Consider the following 18702-nt stretch of genomic DNA (forward strand, 5'->3'; position numbering starts at 1 on the left):
TGCTAGAAGGGAAGAGTCATGTGCTTGTGCAATATTTACTGTTGATTCAAAGCGATGCGTGCATCATTCATGAGATCGGATCGACTGTGCTGACACACCATCTGTCCACATATTTCACAGAACCATTCATTAGTCGAAAGGCAATAGCTGCAAAGGAAGAAATCCATTCAAGTGTGCTCATCAATAGATACTAGTATGCAACCCGCGCGTTGTTGAGGGATATAGAGAGAGCCAGAGCTCCTTTTGGCACATCCATTGATCGGTTCTTAAATTGCTAATCAATTAACTTGCATGGATATGGATATGAGTGTGCGCACGTATGCGTAAGTTGGTGGGTTTGTTTTGTGTGTGTGAGAGACAGACCTTGCAAGGAAAAAGAGAGTGGAGAAATGGAGAATGAATCGAAGAAAACATGGAAATCGCAATGGAAAGCAATTAGTAGGATTGCACGAGAATACACCGAGTGGATTCGACATGCGAGATCAGATAAGGAAAAATGGGTGTCTGCTGTAACTGTACCTGCCGGCAGCTGACTTCTCAAACATCAACATTGTCGCTGTGGCGGAATAATCGGGACGCTTTTTTGACGCGACATACCGTCGATTGTCATGGCAATCAATCATTCTTATCACACGCGATCGTTTCTTCACGCAGGCAAGTTATAGAAATGACTTCCGACCACATCTGACTCATCGAACCTGCATGTGAATCGATGTTTCACGCTAGAATGTGCCTGCTTTGGTGTGAGATACTGGTTTAGCATATTAGCTTCTCCGTTGATTTTTAGAATTGCTTCGTGCCGCAGAGGCTTGCCTTGGAAGTCTCAAAAAATGGGCAACAAAATTGCAATTCATACATCGTCGATAGTAACGAGTTAGATTGATCATTTATAATCGTAGAAAATGACGTGACGGGGTTTTTCCTACACACTTTATTGGGACCTACTCCTACATGTCAATAATGCGCACGCACTTAATTTGGATTACTCATCAGAAATTTGTGCTTTCCTTTTGGCAGGGCATGTGGATCATTGCATAGTATTATTGACAGTTCGCCAAATTGTCTAGCTGCCAAGGCGAAGTTGAAAGAACTTTTTGGGTTAGGCATGCCGGCACTGAGCTTTGCTAACTGATGACACCTCTAGGTTTTCCTGTTTGTGTGCCAGAACTTGCGGGAATCGTAGAAACTTCAAATTGCAGGATGATGCTGAGGGTTTCTAAGCTCTTCATATGAAAGATAGCTGGATTTACGAAATACGCCACGATTTTGAACTGGAAAATTATTGAATTTCCTAGAAGACATCAGAATGGACAGTTACAGCAATCCAATAGCAGGAAGCGGCATACATGGGAATACGGAGTTGTGCTTACCTGATTATCGGTTAGGGAAGACACTTGGCATTGGTTCGTTTGGGAAAGTAAAGTTGGCAGAACATGTAATCACTGGTTACAAAGTTGCAATCAAGGTATTGAACAGGCAGACAATCAGTAGGACGATGGACATGGAGGAAAGAGGTAATATATTCTCTCTTTCAAAACAGCTGTGATTAACTCTCCTCTTTTAATACGCAAAAACTCCAGCATGTGTCTTCGCGTTCATCAATTACAGGCCGAACGAGCAAAATGAGAAACTTCCTTCAAATTACGTCTTTGAGTGCAGCTGGCAGAATAAAGATGGTGATAGTTTTGTGTCATATTTTCCACTAAAAGATTTAAGTTCAAAAGGAACTGACAGTGAATCAAGCTTGAGCTATTACGTTTTGGTTGAAGTCTAAACATTTATGGGAAACCATTTTAGCAATGGGATTTATAGAATTTGAACTAATAGGTTCACGCCCACCTACAAGCTGTGATTCTGCTCGAGCTGGAGAACACTGTCATGCATGAATTGTCCTCCCTGACTTCAGCGTGGACTAGCATAGGAGATAAATCCGCAGAGGGGGTTATTTATATTCCAGTCCATAGAATATTGCAGTAGCTGCCTCAAGGAAAGAGATCAGGCAGCTAGCAAAAGCTTGCTTTGTGCCCTAGCTGGCCGTGCTATGCCTTTTGAAGGGAGAAGCACAAAGAATCTATGGCTCTTTGTACTATGGTTAGGTGTAAAGTTACAGCTTACATTCAAGGAGACAAACATCTTCAACCCGTTTAGGCAGTGGAAACCCTTGTCATATGCTTGGTTGTATTACATGGCCTCCTATCCAACGTCCTTTAGGGAGGACAGCCTGAGTCTTTGATTTTCAAAGTTCTGGCTGTTTCAAGGAGTGGCCACACATCTTCAGTTGAATCTAGGCAGCTGAAATAGAGTTGTCAGGTGGTTGCTACAGCTTGCCATATGTTGGAAAAGCATCTGGAGTCTCTGTGATGCTGTTGACCATTTGAGGATTTTGGAAGTTTCAATCTCACGATCTATAGCTACCGTCAGCAAAAGATATGAGGAGAGTACGGTTCCCCATTTTGGAACTGGCTGACAGTCATGCTTGACTTGCTTTTGCTTATGTGACAGCACTTTCAATATTAGCTTTCAATCTTGGCTTTAGTTAACTCAGCAGATTTCTTCAAACTTTGAAGCTGTACTGTGGCAGTACTCTGTCTGCTTGTTTTTCAGTTCTTTTGCTAGTACAGATAGAAAAGGGTAAAGTTGCTGACATTCATGTCTGATTTGCTTTTGTTTCTGTGACAGTGAGACGAGAGGGAAACATTCTGAGGCTATTCATGCATCCACACATAATCCGCCTCTATGAAGTTATCGAAACTGATACACATATCTATCTGGTCATGGAGTATGCACATTCCAGAGATCTTTTTGATCATATAGTTGAGAAAGGCCGTCTGAGAGAGGATGAAGCACGCTGTTTCTTTCAGCAGGTATCAAAGCATGCTACTCTTCTGACCCTGTCTTTTGTAGAGGCTTTTTCAATTGGCTTGCTTAACGAGTATTTCTTCCTTATAAACCGCATGTTTTGCAGCATTTTAATTGTGATACCACTCTCTTGCCTTTGCCTATATGCACTTTTGACAATGTCTAATGTTGAGTATGCATGTATTTCTGTGTTTTGGATTAACACATCCTTTTTATTGAGTCTGATGGAACAAAAGAACTAAAAATGGTCTATGGCCATCAAGTGACGTGACCCCTCATTTAAGAGAGAGAATCCAAGGACTAGAAGAACACAAGTAAAAGATAAGGTAACTGTTTACCTCATCCTTCATCTACAGGTAAACCCTCCATGGCATAAGCCTTGGGGGAGTTATGCCATGGGAGGTGAACCGTGAAATAAAATATGAGGTAGCTCTTTGATAAAGGCCAGATAACGAGTTGAAATTCATAGAACTCAACATAGAACTCATAGGAGGGCTCATACATTGTCACATTCCTAACATTTATAGTGTGTGTTTTTGTATATGGGACTACACATCTCCCTAACTCCATGTGTGTATGCTGCCACTAGGCTCCCTTTGCACATGCAAGCAGTGATGCCATCTGTGGTTGGAGCGTATAAAATGGCCCTCGTTTGGGCGAGTAAACTATGAAGCTAATGAAGGATCCCTGGAAAAAGTAGGACCCTAAGTGCTCATGAGAGAGAAGATGGTGGAAGCTCACTCAAAATGTAGAAAGCTCCCAATAACTCAAACGTGGGAGACAAGGGCAAGAGAGACAAGAGCTTATCCAACTTCAATATTGGACTTCATGCCACACCACACTCCAATTGTGTGTGTACGTGCACAAAAATTAGGATTAGGGTCCTCATCCCCAAATCGACAAACCCACACCTCATTGGCTCCTCACATGCTTAGCACACTCTTCTTGTTTACATTTCATGGAGATATTCTAACATCCCCACTCAATGTCAACATGTGGCACACATGATGAGCATTGCATACTCACCTTCACTGATTATAAGATTATAGTGCATGTGGCAAGAACATGCGTTTAGAATGCCGATGTTACAACATACATGTTCCTCTAATACTTAGAGGATTCCATCTGAGTTGTCATTTGACGAGCTTACGAAGTTGCCCGCCTGACATGATTTCTTGCAATCTCTTGCAAGATGACCTATTTCACCACAATCGTGACATTTTTTTCGTGACAGTTGTTGTAAGAAACAATGGGCCTGATCATGACCCTCCTTTTTGTAATAGTTACATTTGAAACCATAGAAAGACTTCTTCTTCTTGACATGATCCATCGATAGGGCTTGCCCTTGAGTAGATGTAGAGGCGCCCTCCTATCTTTGCTTTTATGTTTCTCTCCTCATCGAGCAAATCACTAATAATGATCTCGGGTCGCGGAGATGCTTTAAGGTTGTGACAAGGCTATCATATGGTTCGGTCATGCTCTTCAAGAGCACTACAATTACATCCTCTTCTTCCACCTTTGCATCCATAGTGGCCAATTGAGTTGTGATACTATGGAGCTCACTAATAAAACCACTTAAATTTTCAGCATAAACTAAATCATTTGACTTTGAGCTGCTTGGCATTTGCTCCATAGAGTCGATCCAACTCATTCGAGGCTGTTTTTGATGACATAGCTCCCGTCACCAAATGAATAAGCAAATGGACATTACAACCCATCAAATGGTTTGATGTTTTCAAACAAAATTTCATTTGTTGACATTTTGATTTCAAAACAGCAATGTGAATATCTTCAATGTAGAAATATGCAGAAGGGTAGAGGAGAGGACAACAAATGAATTGCTCAAAAGACACTCCTCAAAACATGATGATGACCAAGGCTAGAAACAGCTCAACCTTTCAATTGGCTTGAATTAGAACCTTAAGAAAAGGATGAGGGACCAAATATTAAGTGGCGCATGTCATCAATGTACAATTTTTTTTTTTTTTTTTGGCAAGAAAATTACTTCATTAAGTGTGAATGAAAACCGCAAGAGCAAGCTCAAATGCGGGAGTACATCATGCAATGCATGAGGAAAAAACAGCTCAAAATGAGCTAATAAAGAACCAAGGCGGAGGCTGAAAATGCCATCTCAAACCTGAAGGAGACTCAAAGAAGAAAGGAGATCCTCTCCAAACTCTGAAAAAAGTAACTCTCTTGGCAATGGTTGCTCTGGAGGATCCTTGCATGGTCACCCAAATGGCCATCAGAGTGTGTACTGTGTCAGTCCAAATACTGGCCATAGTCTGGGAAGGGTGAACCTGGATACCCTCCATTGCCTCTGTACACCTAGCTCTCCAAATATGCCACGCTGCAATGCCAGCCAAAATCTCCCAAGACGTGTCTATTGAGGCATGAGCAGCTCTGGAAGGAGTGAAGGGAACATCCTGGAGGGAACAAGACTCCTAAGTGTCGCCGTATAATGAAAGCTGGATCTAGATCATGTCCCTCGAAAAACACCTATGGGCCAGTAAGAGATAACCAAGCCACTGAACCCCATGTCATATAGAAAGGTGTTGTATGAAAGATGCTGAAAATCCTAGCAACACCTTTACAGATCGTCCTCGCCTATCTGCACTCCCAAAGGCAATGTTGTACTGACTCAATTGCCATGTGACAATGAGGACAAGTAGGGTCAGCCCCGAACCTGGATCTCCACATGTTCACTGCAATCCCTCCATGAATAGAAAGCCAAAAGAAAAGAGCGATCTTTCTATTCCTGAGGGATTTCGAGAGCCTACGCCAAAAGTTCTTCCACACAACTGCGAAAATCTGAAAACTATCCCAATGTGGCGCTTTGAAGGGCCTCCAACCTCTATTGCTAAGCTGAAATCTCCGAGCATTTCTAATTGTGTAGCGAAAGAAGGGGAAGCTCTTCTCTCGGTGCCCCTCATCAATCCATTCCCACTCCCCTGGGTCCCACTGCAAGAACCTAATAGGGGAACCACCATACAGCCAGAGTCTTCAAGACCCCAGCGCAAGGAGAATAGGATTAGGGTCAAGATACCACAGTGAGTCCCTGCCCCACTCCATGAATCCTGCAATCCTGATGGGATGAAATGCAACCTCCAAAAGAATATCATCAGAAGATCTGAGATAAGTCTGCCTTTCGACTGAACATCAAAGACAAGGGTATCCTCATGTGCATCCTGCAATGCAATAATCTGTAACGGAATGCCCGTCCCTGAAAACGCTCCCCACCAAGTGGACTCTGTAAGCAGCATGTCATCTGTGTCAATCCACTCTGGCGGAAAGGTTGCCTGTACCTGCTGTATCCTAAGTGCACTCCCTCTGAGGTGGCCAACTGCTAAAAGTCTTTGATCCTCTGGAAGTCTCATAAAGGTGTGCCAGGCGCCTGCAGTAGAGGCAAGTCCCCTCTCTGATCTAGACCACTGCATATTATGTGACACTCCAAGTTGCCTGCCATGATCATCCAAAATCGATTCATTCCACATGACTGGCTGCCTGTGAATTTCGTCACAAGAGGTGGGTGAAACTCTACAAAGTGTGTTTCTGAAGCAGCCCCAAGCTTTCAGAATAGCAGCCATGAGAGGGGAAGGGGGAGATTTGAGATGGGCTGAAGTAAAGATCCATGTGCTGTAGTCCAACCAATCTCCCCCATGAGAAGGCGCACAAGGCTGAACGTCGTAGTCGTAACGAAATCGTCGCTGTGGATTCCGAGGGAAAAACAGCCACAAGAAGCTTAAGAGAAGATCTCAGCTTGCTACCACTGAACTCGTGATGGCAGTTTGCAGAGAGTGGAAATTCACACGAAGCCTTCAAAGCCGTGTCAAAACCAACAACGGCTTGGCACTCTGCATAAGTTACACAGGAGCCCTAGTAGATAAAGAAGCCATAGATCTGCAGTACTCAAGCACCTTCGTTGATCAAGTGATGAGCAAATTGACTATGAGTTGCCACAATGCAGCCAACCCGTGACAATAAAACCTTCCTCAAAACTGCAATGAATCATCAAATGTTGCAGAAAGACTTGCAGCTCTTGGTAGAAGGACGACCAGCCTATAGGCAAGAACAAAACTGGTCCACAAGCTCATTGCAATCCCTCCATGAATAGAAAGCATGGGTATGGCTGCATCGATTTGTTGAATTCTCTCTACAGTTCCTCTGAGGTGACTTAGCAATTGTACTTTAGGATTCTCTGGAAGTTTTGTGAAAGCTTTCCAAGATCCCACAGAAGAGGTGCCCTGGGGCCTCTCTCCCATCTATAATATAATAAGAAATGCCAAGTGGTTTTTCATGCTCATCATCAAGTATGCTTCCAGGATAGCAGCCATAAGAGGAGGAGAGATCTGAGATGGGCTGAAGTAAAAATCCATCTGGTACTATCCATCCAGTCTCCACCCGAAGAATAGGATTGTATGCACTAAATAAAGAAAATTTTCCATGGCTCTTGCCCTGGTATAAGTCCCCTTACCACAAATTTGCAAAGCAAGGCCCTGTGTTGCAAGTTTGGATCTATGATATTGAGACCCCCTTCCCTTGTGGGAAGGATCAAGGTCTTTCAAGCCACCCTAGCTAAAGCATCTATAGTACCATCTAGTCAAACTCCATAGAAAATTCCTTATAGTCCTCTTAAGCTGAGTGATGCAATCCCTAGATAGGCAACAACAACAAACAAACCATGTTGTGGCCAGCAAAACCTGGTTGACAACCAGCACCCTAGAAGCAAGATTAAGTTTGGCTGAAATCCAAAAGAGGAACTTTCTCCTGATACTCTCCAATATTGGAGCAAACTGTTGTGATAGAGAGATACCCATATCGACCTGGCATCCCAAATATCTGACAGTGACACCCCTTTGAATCCAAGTGAAACCAATATCAGCTGCCCCATCCGGAGTGTCCTCATCATTAATCCAAAAGCCATTGGATTTATTTTAATTAATGTGTGCACTTGCTGCAATACAAATCAAATCCAAGGCTGCCTTGAAAGAAGTGAGAGTTTGCGGAGTGGCATCCAAATTGCAATGTCATCTGCCGACTCAATGTCTAAAAGCTCTTCCTCCTATCTTAGGGGAAATGTCAGCCCTAATATATCAGCTTGAGATCTAAGAAAGATACTGATAGCTTCAGCCACAAACAAAAAGAGAAAGGGGCTAGAGGGCATCCCTGACGCACTGATCTAGAAATCTGAAATCTCCCTCGCCGTGCTTCTCTCATAATCACTTGGCTGTGGGCTGGTATGTATGAGGAGGAAACCCTCTAATCCAAGAATTTGAAAATCCAAAACGAAGACTGATCTCTTCTAAAAAATCCTTGTCTAGCCTGCCATATACTTTCTCAAAATCCAAGAATAGAATGGCCAATCTCAGGGTGCTCTGTATGGCCCAATTAGAAGCTTCCCAAATTATTAAAAATGCTTCTAGCATGCACAAATCTCATATGTGTATCATGAATGAGATCTAGAAGGATGGGTTGCAAACGCAAATTGATTGCTTTTGCCAGAATTTTGTAGCAAGTGCCCAAAAGGGTGATTGGCATCCATTGTGAGACCAAATTTCGGCAACCTCCCTTTGGAATAAGATGTATGAGACCCTCTGTAAGTGAATCAGGCATGGGTTTTTTAGTCCCCACTATTAGTTAGCTTGGGGCTTCCATCCAAGGGGACACCCTAGATGCAGCAGATAGGAGTGATGGGTCTTCCACCCATCAAGTCTCTTCATCAGCTAAGGCCCCTTCCCTATGGGGCTTCGACCCTTGGAGCTCAATTGGTCACATCAGCTTTAGTTGGCATGACTCACATTTCACCTTCTCATTGCGAGTGTTCAAGACTAGTGGGCTCAGTTTCCAGTCCCACTGGCCTTGATGCTTAGCAAGAGAGGGCATCTCAAGAGTTTGCCAGACCAGTGTCAGGCCTAGCAGGAGGCAATGCCCTCATAGTTGGAGTAGAAGCTATGTAGTTCCCTCCGTAGTTCCCCTCTCTCGGTTCTTTAGGGATGCAACAGCTGCAGTACCAGTCAACAGAGAGGCTGATGACACCTTTTGATTATCGTGTCCTTCACCCCGAGAGGTTAGCCATACAATGTCCTCTCCATCAGATCGCTAACCACCAGTAGTAGTAGTGACCAGTGTCTACCCCGACAACTCCCTTGGTGATGACAACAATTCAGTCGATTCATCAAAGATGTGCTCATCAGCCTTAGTCCTTCCTCAATACCTCAGGAGGACAAGCTCAGTCCCAATATCCCTTCACAAAGAAGCTATGCCATCCATCTCTCACTCCTTTCGAGAGGCATACGAGTCACTTATCATAGTTGAGGCGTTCTCTGTAGTTTCGGACATCTCACAGTCCTTTCAGGTAGCATCCCATTCAGTAGATTCATTAGAGAGGTGCCTAGTAGCTCCTCCATTCCTGCGGAGAGTATCTAGTACAGTCTACCTCTTGAAGGGGTGCTCTACAGTGACAGTTTCCTCTCAGCTCCCTAGGGAGACATCTACCATTCCATCTCGCTCGGAGTTTGTCAAAGAGACAACTACAGTTTTCAGCAGCTCTCGGCATCACTCAGGTTTTCCGGGAGACATTTACATACACAGTTTCAGATTCTAGGAGGGTGGCAGAACTTTTACCCTCATCAGTTATCATGCTAGCAGAGCAGGCAGGTGTATCCCAACTTTCCCTTACCACAGTCAAGTAGACAGCAGTACCACAATTTCTAGGAGTGCATGTGAGTATTCTGGAAATTTTCAGCTACAGTTTTCAGCAGCTCTCGGCATCACTCAGGTTTTCCGGGAGACATTTACATACACAGTTTCAGATTCTAGGAGGGTGGCAGAACTTTTACCCTCATCAGTTATCATGCTAACAGAGCAGGCAGGTGTATCCCAACTTTCCCTCACCACAGTCAAGTAGACAGCAGTACCACGATTTCTAGGAGTGCATGTGAGTATTCTGGAAATTTTCAGGTTGTTCAGTTTTGGTTGCCTAGACTCAGTGGCTTTATCATCACCCTAGCAGTTCATGGAGTAGCATCAACATTATCAGTAGCCCAGTCAATCCTCAACAATTCATGAGGACAACGTGCATTTCATATTTTCGTTAGCCTATTAGAGTGCCATACCACCTGAGGATCAGGAGTTCGCAATAGTAGCGTGGTGGGATGACAGGCCTCAGCAATTCGGCTTTCAGTCTTCATGGCAGTACTGATTCTCAGGAGTTTTTATTGAGCCGCCGTGTTATCATAGCAAAGCATTCGTTCCTCAACCTGTTGGAGCGGTACAAGATCAATCTCAGTGTCATACTGTTGGGAGGACAGTCGAGTTTTGAGCAACAATTGGTGGTCATCAAGATCACTTTCGCTTGGCAGATTCACTCAATCCCTCAGCAGCTACTTGTATCCAGAATTTAAGCAGGAGGGAATGTCACATGCAGCCTTGCACTAGGGAGCATCGTGACACACAGTCTGACCCATCTGTCATATGCCGTGACCCGTTTGTGAGCACTAGTCCAAGGACGAGTCAGGCACAAGCTACGAGGGTCCATTTCCATTTTCTAAAGTCACAGGACACGGTGGAGCAGTTCAGGTCACTAGGGCAAAGCGTTGCGAGGTATCCATCCAAGTTCAAAAGAGGGGAATGTCACATGCACTAGGGTCAAGCCTAGGTTGCCGTGACAGCCAATCACAGCTCCCCTCCCTACGCAACATATATGGCAGGTTTTGGGGCCTCCAAAGGGAAACAAGCATCAAAAGTGGGCTTTGGGGAGGCTTCTTTTATAGGCAGCTCAACCCCCTACAGGTCAGCCCCTAGGGCTGAGCCAACCAACCAGCCGACTGGCTGGTCGGCCAGTTAGGGCTGGTTGGGTCGGCCAAAATAGGCCCTTCCAGCCCCTATATAAAGTGGGATTTCCCCCTCATTTCAGCACTCAGCTTCCAGGCAACAACTACTTTTAGCCAGCATATGGTCAAGGTCGGGTATCCTATTTCCACAGCATGTCTCAGCACAGTTTTGTGCCGATTTGGCAATCATGTACAACAGTGTAAGTAAAGAAGTGTACTATAGTTAGGAAGATCACTTGTGTCTCTCATGCTGAGTTCTCCTTGTATGTTCATCTATTTTCCACACAGCTAGTCCCCGCATGTTACATGTGTACATTGTTTATTCGGAACATTTTATCACATGATTTTTAATGCCATGCTTGAATGAGCTTGAGCATAGTTTGTTAAGGTGTGTTTTTCCCTTGGGTGACCAAAATGTGGAAGGTTAGAACAGCCAGGTCTAAAGCTGATAGGGGAATGGATTGACCACCCATCTTTACTGCTGATATCTATTTTCTTATTTTGTCCTTTTCCCTCTCTGCCTCTGCCTCCGCCTTTTTATCCCGCAACTCTCCACCACCACCTTATGCCTCTTCTTTTCCAATTTGAATACCTAGAACTAGGAAAGTTCATTCATAAGGATAGGTTTCTTTTTATGCAAGACTGTGTGCATGCAATCATCTCAATCATACTAAGTAGCTATTTAATCCTGCAGAAAGTGAGTTGGCAATTTTTATGCGTTCTGTCTGTCCATCCTATTGGTCCTTCCAATAACATTTAGACAATTAGATGTAATCTGAAGGATCTATTGGAACAGCCAGCCCACAAGTTTGGAAGCTACCTTAAAGAAATCCTGGAACACTGCAGCAAAGCTCTCAGACTAGCACAAAAATAGCCCAAGAAATACTCACAATGTAGAAAGATTTGTGAGAATTTTATTTCAACGGTTGTAATTGACCACTATTTAGTTTGATAGTGGTCACCAGTCCCATAGGTAAGGAATTTAATACAATCATATCATATCATCTCTCTCTCTCTCTCTCTCGCTCTCTCTATCTCTCTCTCATGCCGTGCATGCAAACATAGAGATCGTGATACGGTGTGTCCTTTTGGTACTTATTTTCAGATGCCATTGAAGCACTCTCTGTTATGGAGATGTCATACATCGTACATAGTTTTTGGTCTCAGAGACCTCTATGGTCATTTGCATATATGTAAATGAAGTTTTATCTTCTTTCTTAATCCTGTTAGATCATGAAGTCAAAGTGAGTGTTTCTAGTGTGTTTGATTGAGTTCTAGAGTAGTACTAGACTACTTTATATCCTAGAGTGCCATGTGTCACTATGGGACTTATCCCATATAAATATGACACCTAGAGTGCGTGTGCCTATTCTATAAAGGCATTGTACTTGTCTAGTCTTAAAATATCAGTCAACATCAAGCTTTCTATCATGTGAGTAATTTGGTTATCATTTCTTTGCACTTGTATCTTCATTTTAGTCTTTCCATTTCCTTTCCATTCCGTGCCATGTACCTTCATGTGGTATCAGAGCCATGTTCCTAGCCCTGCTCTCTCTTTCCCTTTCCCTTCCCTTCCAAGAGGTTGAGGTGAGGGAGGACAATGAAGCTACTCTCCCTTCTCCTCCTTGGAAGGCTTCCCTCTTCTCTCCTTCCTTGAGCTCTGTTCTCCTCCTACCCTAGCCTCACCTCGGGAGCTGATTTGGAGCTGATCTACCTCGCCATCAACTACCCCTTCTTCAGCTTGAAATGCCTCACCATCAGCTGTTCCTTAGCCTCGCCATGGTTTCTCACCATCAACTACCCCTTCAGCTCAAATGCCTCGAACATGAAGTCAAGTGTGAGTGTGTCCTAGAGTCAAAGGGTGTCCTACAGTTGTGTGGGTGTGAATGTACCTAGTAGGTGAGGCATTAATGCCACCTTCTAGTGGCTGGTGTGTTAGGGGTGTGAGAAGATAAGGCTGCCCAGCCTATAAATGAGGCTCTTGTACTTGCTTATGAAAACGGAATCTCAATCTAGTGAATGTGCCGTTGCTTCAAGAAGCTTGCCAAGCAACAAAACAAGCACTATGCCAACTTGGTTGGGGCTGCAGCAAGTGAAGATGAAGAAGAAGATGATGCTTCGACACCGACTCATGCTCTCACTGCCGACATCAGAGATCTCTCTCTCCATTCAGAGGTCTATGTACCTGATGATCATGACTTTTATTTCTGATCTATTGTATGTGTGCTTGGGTACTTTGCCATGGGTAGTCCCCAAAAAATGCTTGTAATAATGAGTCTTGTGTGCTTGAGTCAATAAAGGTTCACAGCCTTGGATTTCCTCTTAAAATGTTGTAATCTTTCCTGCTTTTTCATGTCTGACTCCCGACCATTCTGTTATGGATTCATGAGGGGATCTATTGTGGGAGCCTTTCTATTGGCTTTGATGGGTCTCTTTATCAAGCGTGGCCAAGTTCCAAGATGTTGGTGTATTCCCTAGACCTATGAGCGGGTCATGTAGCCATGCTATGATATGAGCCTCTGAGCTACATGGGTTGCACAGATTAGCAGTCCATCATTGTCATGTTATGTTCTTGGCTTCATTCTAGTAGTTCCTCACCTTTCCTTCATGGGGAGATGTTAGAACGTGAAGTCAAAGTGAGTGTTTCTAGTGTGTTTTATTGAGTTCTAGAGTAGTACTAGACTACTTTATATCCTAGAGTGCCACATGTCACTATGGGACTTATCCCATATACATATGACACCTAGAGTGTGTGTGCCTATTCTATAAAGGCATTGTACTTGTCTAGTCTTGAAATATCAGTCAACATCAAGCTTTCTATCATGTGAGTACTTTGGTTATCATTGCTTTGCACTTGTATCTTCATTTTAGTCTTTCCATTTCCTTTCCATTGCGTGCCATGTACCTTCAAATCCCTCTTTAGAGATAAACGGAAAAAATTACTCTTAATATCTATTTCATATTTCTTGGCAATGCTGTTGCAGATACGTTTGTGGGGGAATGACAAAATTGTTTTATCATACTTTTATGGCCTGTTTTGTCAAAGAAGTCTAATTTGGGAGTTGTCATCAACCATCTAAGGTTAAACTTTGACGCCAAGAGATAATATAGAACTATTGCATGAAAGATGGCAGCTGAACAAATAAAGTTGACGTTTTGGGAAGCCTTACTGACAGAAACTGAAGGGGGGCTCCAGAAAGTCATAGCTCGTTATATTGAGGGCAGTTAAGGGTTAGTTGGGAAAGAATGACTCCTTTTCTGATTTTGCATGGTCTTGGCTAGTTTGGGAATGGAACCTGGTCGTGTTACAAAATTATGTTGTCTCTTCCAAGTAGATTCTAAATTTTGTCTTCTCCTATAATCTCGTTAAGATATCTGATACCGATGTTTCAGTATTATCCTTGAGTTTTGCACTGCACCTTTGTAAGCTTTAAATCCTTTGCATGCTAAACATATCTACCACAGGTTTGGCTACAGTCTGATGGCTATTGGGTCTACTTGCTACAAGAGAAAGGAAGAAAGTTTATTAAAGTCTATGAAAGGCCAAAGGGCCTACGAGACTGAAGAAAACCAGATACAATGAAAGCTAAGGGGTGGGGCCACTAAAACCTGCACCCATACCCCAAGGCTGGTGTCTAGAACAATGAAATAAATGCATCGTGCTGTCATTGGCAAGAGAGAGAACCCAAACTAAAGGGTAACAATGGGAGCCCCCTGGCTGTCAGCCAACAAATTGGTTATCCATCCAGAGATTTGTTGGCTATCCATCGAGAGTGAGAACAGACTGAACATCTGTCTAAAGTTTTGATGAGACCCCCACGCCCAGTTCCCAACACACATGCTCTACCCTTCTTTTTCTCTTCTGACTTGCAACCCCTTGGCTTAAGATCATTCTTTTATAGGTCTTCTTATAGGTCTTCTGCACTGCTGGCAGTCCATAGCTTAGTTGGGGAAACATTGAGGTTCACCTTCGTATTGCCTGAATCCTCCCAGATCCTCTGCCCTTCCCCTCCCTGCCCTTAGCCTCTTTTCCTTGTCTTTTGTCCTCGAGGCTCCCACATACTTTTTTTTTTTCTTTCCATAATTTAAAACCTTACAGTTCATTTATCTAGTTTTCCAATTCAAGTGTTGAGGGAATTTTAGTAGCTATAATACTTGAGGACTAAAGCAGTGTTATTATTCTGATTTTAAACAGCTTGACGAACTTTTTGTATAGATTGTTTCTGGAGTTGAATACTGCCACAGAAATATGGTTGTTCATCGTGACTTGAGATCAGAAAACCTCTTTTTGGACTCCAAATCCAATGTGAAAATTGCTGAGTTCCATCACAGTAATGTTATGCGTGATGGCCATTTCTTGAGAACCCGATGTGGAAGCTCTAACTATGCTGCTCCCGAGGTGACTTTTCTTTCTTCTTTGTGCATATATATGCATCTATAGCTGTTTTTCTTTTTGTGTGGAATTCTTATCTTTTTTCAAAATAGTATACCTTGATCTTATTTGGGCGCCATTGAGGTTTCTACTCTTGGTGTCATATGTATAGTGATGCCATATTTTTCTCTGTTAATGAATATATGTAGGTAATTTCTGGAAAATTATATGCGGGCCCAGAAGTTGACGTGTGGAGTTGTGGGGTTATATTGTATGCTCTTCTCTGTGGAAGTTTGCCATTTGATGATGAGAACCTTCCCAATCTCTTCAAGAAAATTAAGGTGAACATGCTCAGTGTTGCAATTTATTTGTAATAGCATCGTTCTAAAGTTGATTGGGAGGATGATGGTAGCACACCTTGCTCACCATGCTGCTGACATTGATCAGCATTGTGTGGTTATGTAGGGTGGTATATACACGCTTCCAAGCCACTTGTCTGCTGGGGCAAGGGATTTAATTGCACAAATGCTTCTTGTAGATCCTTTGAAGTGGATTACAATCCTCGAAATGAAACAGCATCCTTGGTTTCTATTCCGACTTCCCCATTATCTTGCCGTTCCTCCATTGGACTCAACAGGAAAAAAGGGTATGTGCTTGTGATCTTTGCTAGCTGGACAGCAAGCAAAGTATGCCTCTTTCCATTAAAGGGTTTCTGATGGCCTGTAACATTGATTTTATACACGATTGCATGCATAGTCTCCATTCAGGAGTGAATATGTAATTTGAATGTGGGTATGGGCTTTGTCATGAATGTCTGTCCCACACCTTCCTATCAACCCAACCCTCCACATGTGCACACACTTGCGAGTGTAAACATCCAATCGTAGGCAAGTACCACATTTGTTTTGACAAAACCTTATTGTTTAAGGATTCAACCTTGTGGATGAATATCGTGAGGTTGAAACTGAACTGTTCATTTTGGTTTAATAGGCTCCAACCCTTTGGGTGACTACAATGTGTATGCACATGCATAATTTCACATGCACATATGCACATTAATGCACACTTACTTGCTTACGCCTACACTCTTTGACACTCACACCCTTTTTTTTAATAAAAGAAACTTTTCATTAAGAAGAATGTACATTTGTAGCTATCCTAGAATGGAACAGCTACTGCTCAAGATTAAAAACACCAATAGAAAACTTCCAGTTGGGACAAAGGAAGGTCTCCGAGAAAATGCGCATCCTGGCAAGGATGAACAAAAGAAATGAAAGATATCAAAAGAACAATGCCCATATAGCCGAATGTTACGGGCATGATAGATAGAACATAAAGCCCAAAAACAACACGAGGAAAAGAAGTGAGTACTGGTTAAGAGGCCTAGCGCTCAAACAACCAAAACTGTCTACCAAAGGCAATCCTAGGAAAATGAGCATGAAGATCCGCCGTCCTCAGCCTGAAAAAGTAGGGCAGACTAAGGGAGCAATTGCAGAGCAGCCTATAACAAAACTCACCAGTAAGGCCCCTACCCAACAACACCATAAAAAGACCCGCTGTTTGAGAGGAATCTTGCTATTCTGAATGCGAAAAAGACATGTCTTTCACCAAGCAAGAGGCTTGTGAATATGCCAAAATAAATTCCCATGCTGCAGAATCCAAGGCTGTGGAAGAAAGACTTGATAAGCTTTCTTAGCAGAGAGGTCAGCAAATGAAAAGGAAGGATAGTTGGGAGAATGGCAATCAAGCTTCCAATCTAACAACATATGTGTGATAAACAAATGGGGGATAGGCTGAAAAGGCTACAACATGACTGTAAGAGTGCGCCACATAGATCTGTGATGCATAGCCAGACAATACTATCTTGTAGCCCGTGGAAAAGAAAGCATCAGCTACCACATCCTGCACCGTAGAAACAGCCAAACGATGTAGGAAATATGCCTTTCTAGGCTGAAGGTAAGCCAAAGGAGGATCAAACACCCTGCTCCAATGAATACTTTGCAAATGGAGGGAATTGCCTGGATTGGGAGGACGCCCTAACCAGTGCAAATAAGCCAGAATCTGCTGCCAATCGTGTATCAGACAAGAGGGAAAAGGGCAGCCATGCATACGCCCCCCACATGCGAGAAGGTGAAGCAACCTACAATCATGCTTGGCATGCCAGAGGCATACCATAATCTTGGTGATAAACTTTTGAATATCAAGTGAGGACCAAGGAATCAGTGGCTAATAAAACCATACGTACGCCACAAGGCTGGATTGCACAATCTAAAGGCGGAACATGACTTTTGCTCTGAGGCTTTACTTGTAAATTTTTCCTTTGTACTTATTGGTGGGTTTTTACCTCTTCTTGGGGTTTTCCACACAGAAATAAAAGATTTCACTAAAAAAAAAGAGAGTGAGTGTGAGAGTGAGCGATGCTACAAAGTTCAAACAACAAGTGTCATCATCTACCTTCATCTCTAGTCGTTCATTTCTTTCCATATCCGCCTACGTTTGACTTTGACTTGTGTTGGTTCTTTCTTTCAGAAAATACTTCTATTTAGTATGAAAAAGCCCCAAAAGAGCTAGCTCAAAGTGAAAATACATCATGCATGGCATGAACCCAAAAACCTCTTAATACAAGTCAACAGAAAAATTGAATACAAACTAGAAAGAAACCAAGGAAGAGGCTGAAAGTGCCACCTCAGTTCTGCTACTCCACCATGGCGTTGAGAACTCGGAGCCCTTTATGGAAGAACCCGTGGAGCATGCTGTGGCCAAAAAGCTCAATGATTAACCAATACCTTATGCTATAAACTTTTCAAACACACGGGCAGACTTGTTTTTCATATGTCTTCTAAATTATGTCCATGAGCTTGATGTATTTAGATACTCTGCCCTGGGTAGTCCTTCAAAAACATGAATGTAATAATCTCTTTGAGTCAATAAAGGTTCTCAGCCTTGGATAGTCCTCCTAAAATGATGTTTAATTCTCTATGGCTCCATGTCACCCTGTTTTGGAGGTAGGAGGGGGATGTATTGTGGGAGCCATGTATTGGCTTTGATAGGGTCTCTTTATCAGGCTTGGCCGAGTTCCAAGATGTTGGTGTATTCCTAGACCTATGAGCTGGTCAACTGCTAGCAAAAATCTGCTCTATACTTGCATTCATTGATGTACCAGGGTGATTCATACGATGACAAATCTCACAGCCTCCCTGAGATAGGGCACATTGGTGCCGCAGATAGTGTGTAGCAAAATCACACCCAACTCACAGCTTTTACGATGTCCATTTTCCACAAAAGTACAGCATCCACAAGATTTTGCAAACCATTCATCAATGCCCATTATGTCGTGGCTGGCAAAAGCATAATCGTAGGATGTTGCAGCCTCTCAACACACTTTCAGATTACTGCTGAAAAACTCGTCGTTCTGTCCGAAGTAAGCCAAAAGTCCAGTGCACGCAAAGTGTAGCAATCACGCCTCAAATCAAGTGATGGCAAGGATTAAATTGATGTTTGATCATTTGCATGCATGCCTTGTAGAATCCACTGCCAGACTATGCACTGCCCTTTCTTACAAAAATAGTTATTTTGTGGCTGTGGCTCCTTTAGTAAACATTGTATCACTTTCTAAGGCTGTCGACATTGATATTTCTG

General features: G+C 43.0%; 1 protein-coding gene across 1 annotated transcript in view; it reads left to right on the forward strand.

The window, feature by feature from the left end:
- Positions 1–1010: 1010 nt before the first annotated feature.
- LOC147895790 (SNF1-related protein kinase catalytic subunit alpha KIN10-like) overlaps positions 1011–18702 on the forward strand; it is a 58325-nt gene continuing 40633 nt past the window's right edge. Inside the window, exons 1-5 of the mRNA XM_087382294.1 lie at positions 1011–1514; positions 2680–2864; positions 14908–15090; positions 15273–15404; positions 15529–15709. Coding sequence (XP_087238420.1) covers positions 1307–1514; positions 2680–2864; positions 14908–15090; positions 15273–15404; positions 15529–15709 — 889 coding nt within the window. The 5' untranslated portion in view covers positions 1011–1306. The remainder of the gene's footprint in view (positions 1515–2679; positions 2865–14907; positions 15091–15272; positions 15405–15528; positions 15710–18702) is intronic.

The sequence above is a fragment of the Dipteris shenzhenensis genome, chromosome 12, assembly GCF_047967505.1.
Source record: "Dipteris shenzhenensis isolate YYH24624 ecotype China chromosome 12, Dip_SZ_1.0, whole genome shotgun sequence".
Lineage (NCBI taxonomy): Eukaryota > Viridiplantae > Streptophyta > Polypodiopsida > Gleicheniales > Dipteridaceae > Dipteris > Dipteris shenzhenensis.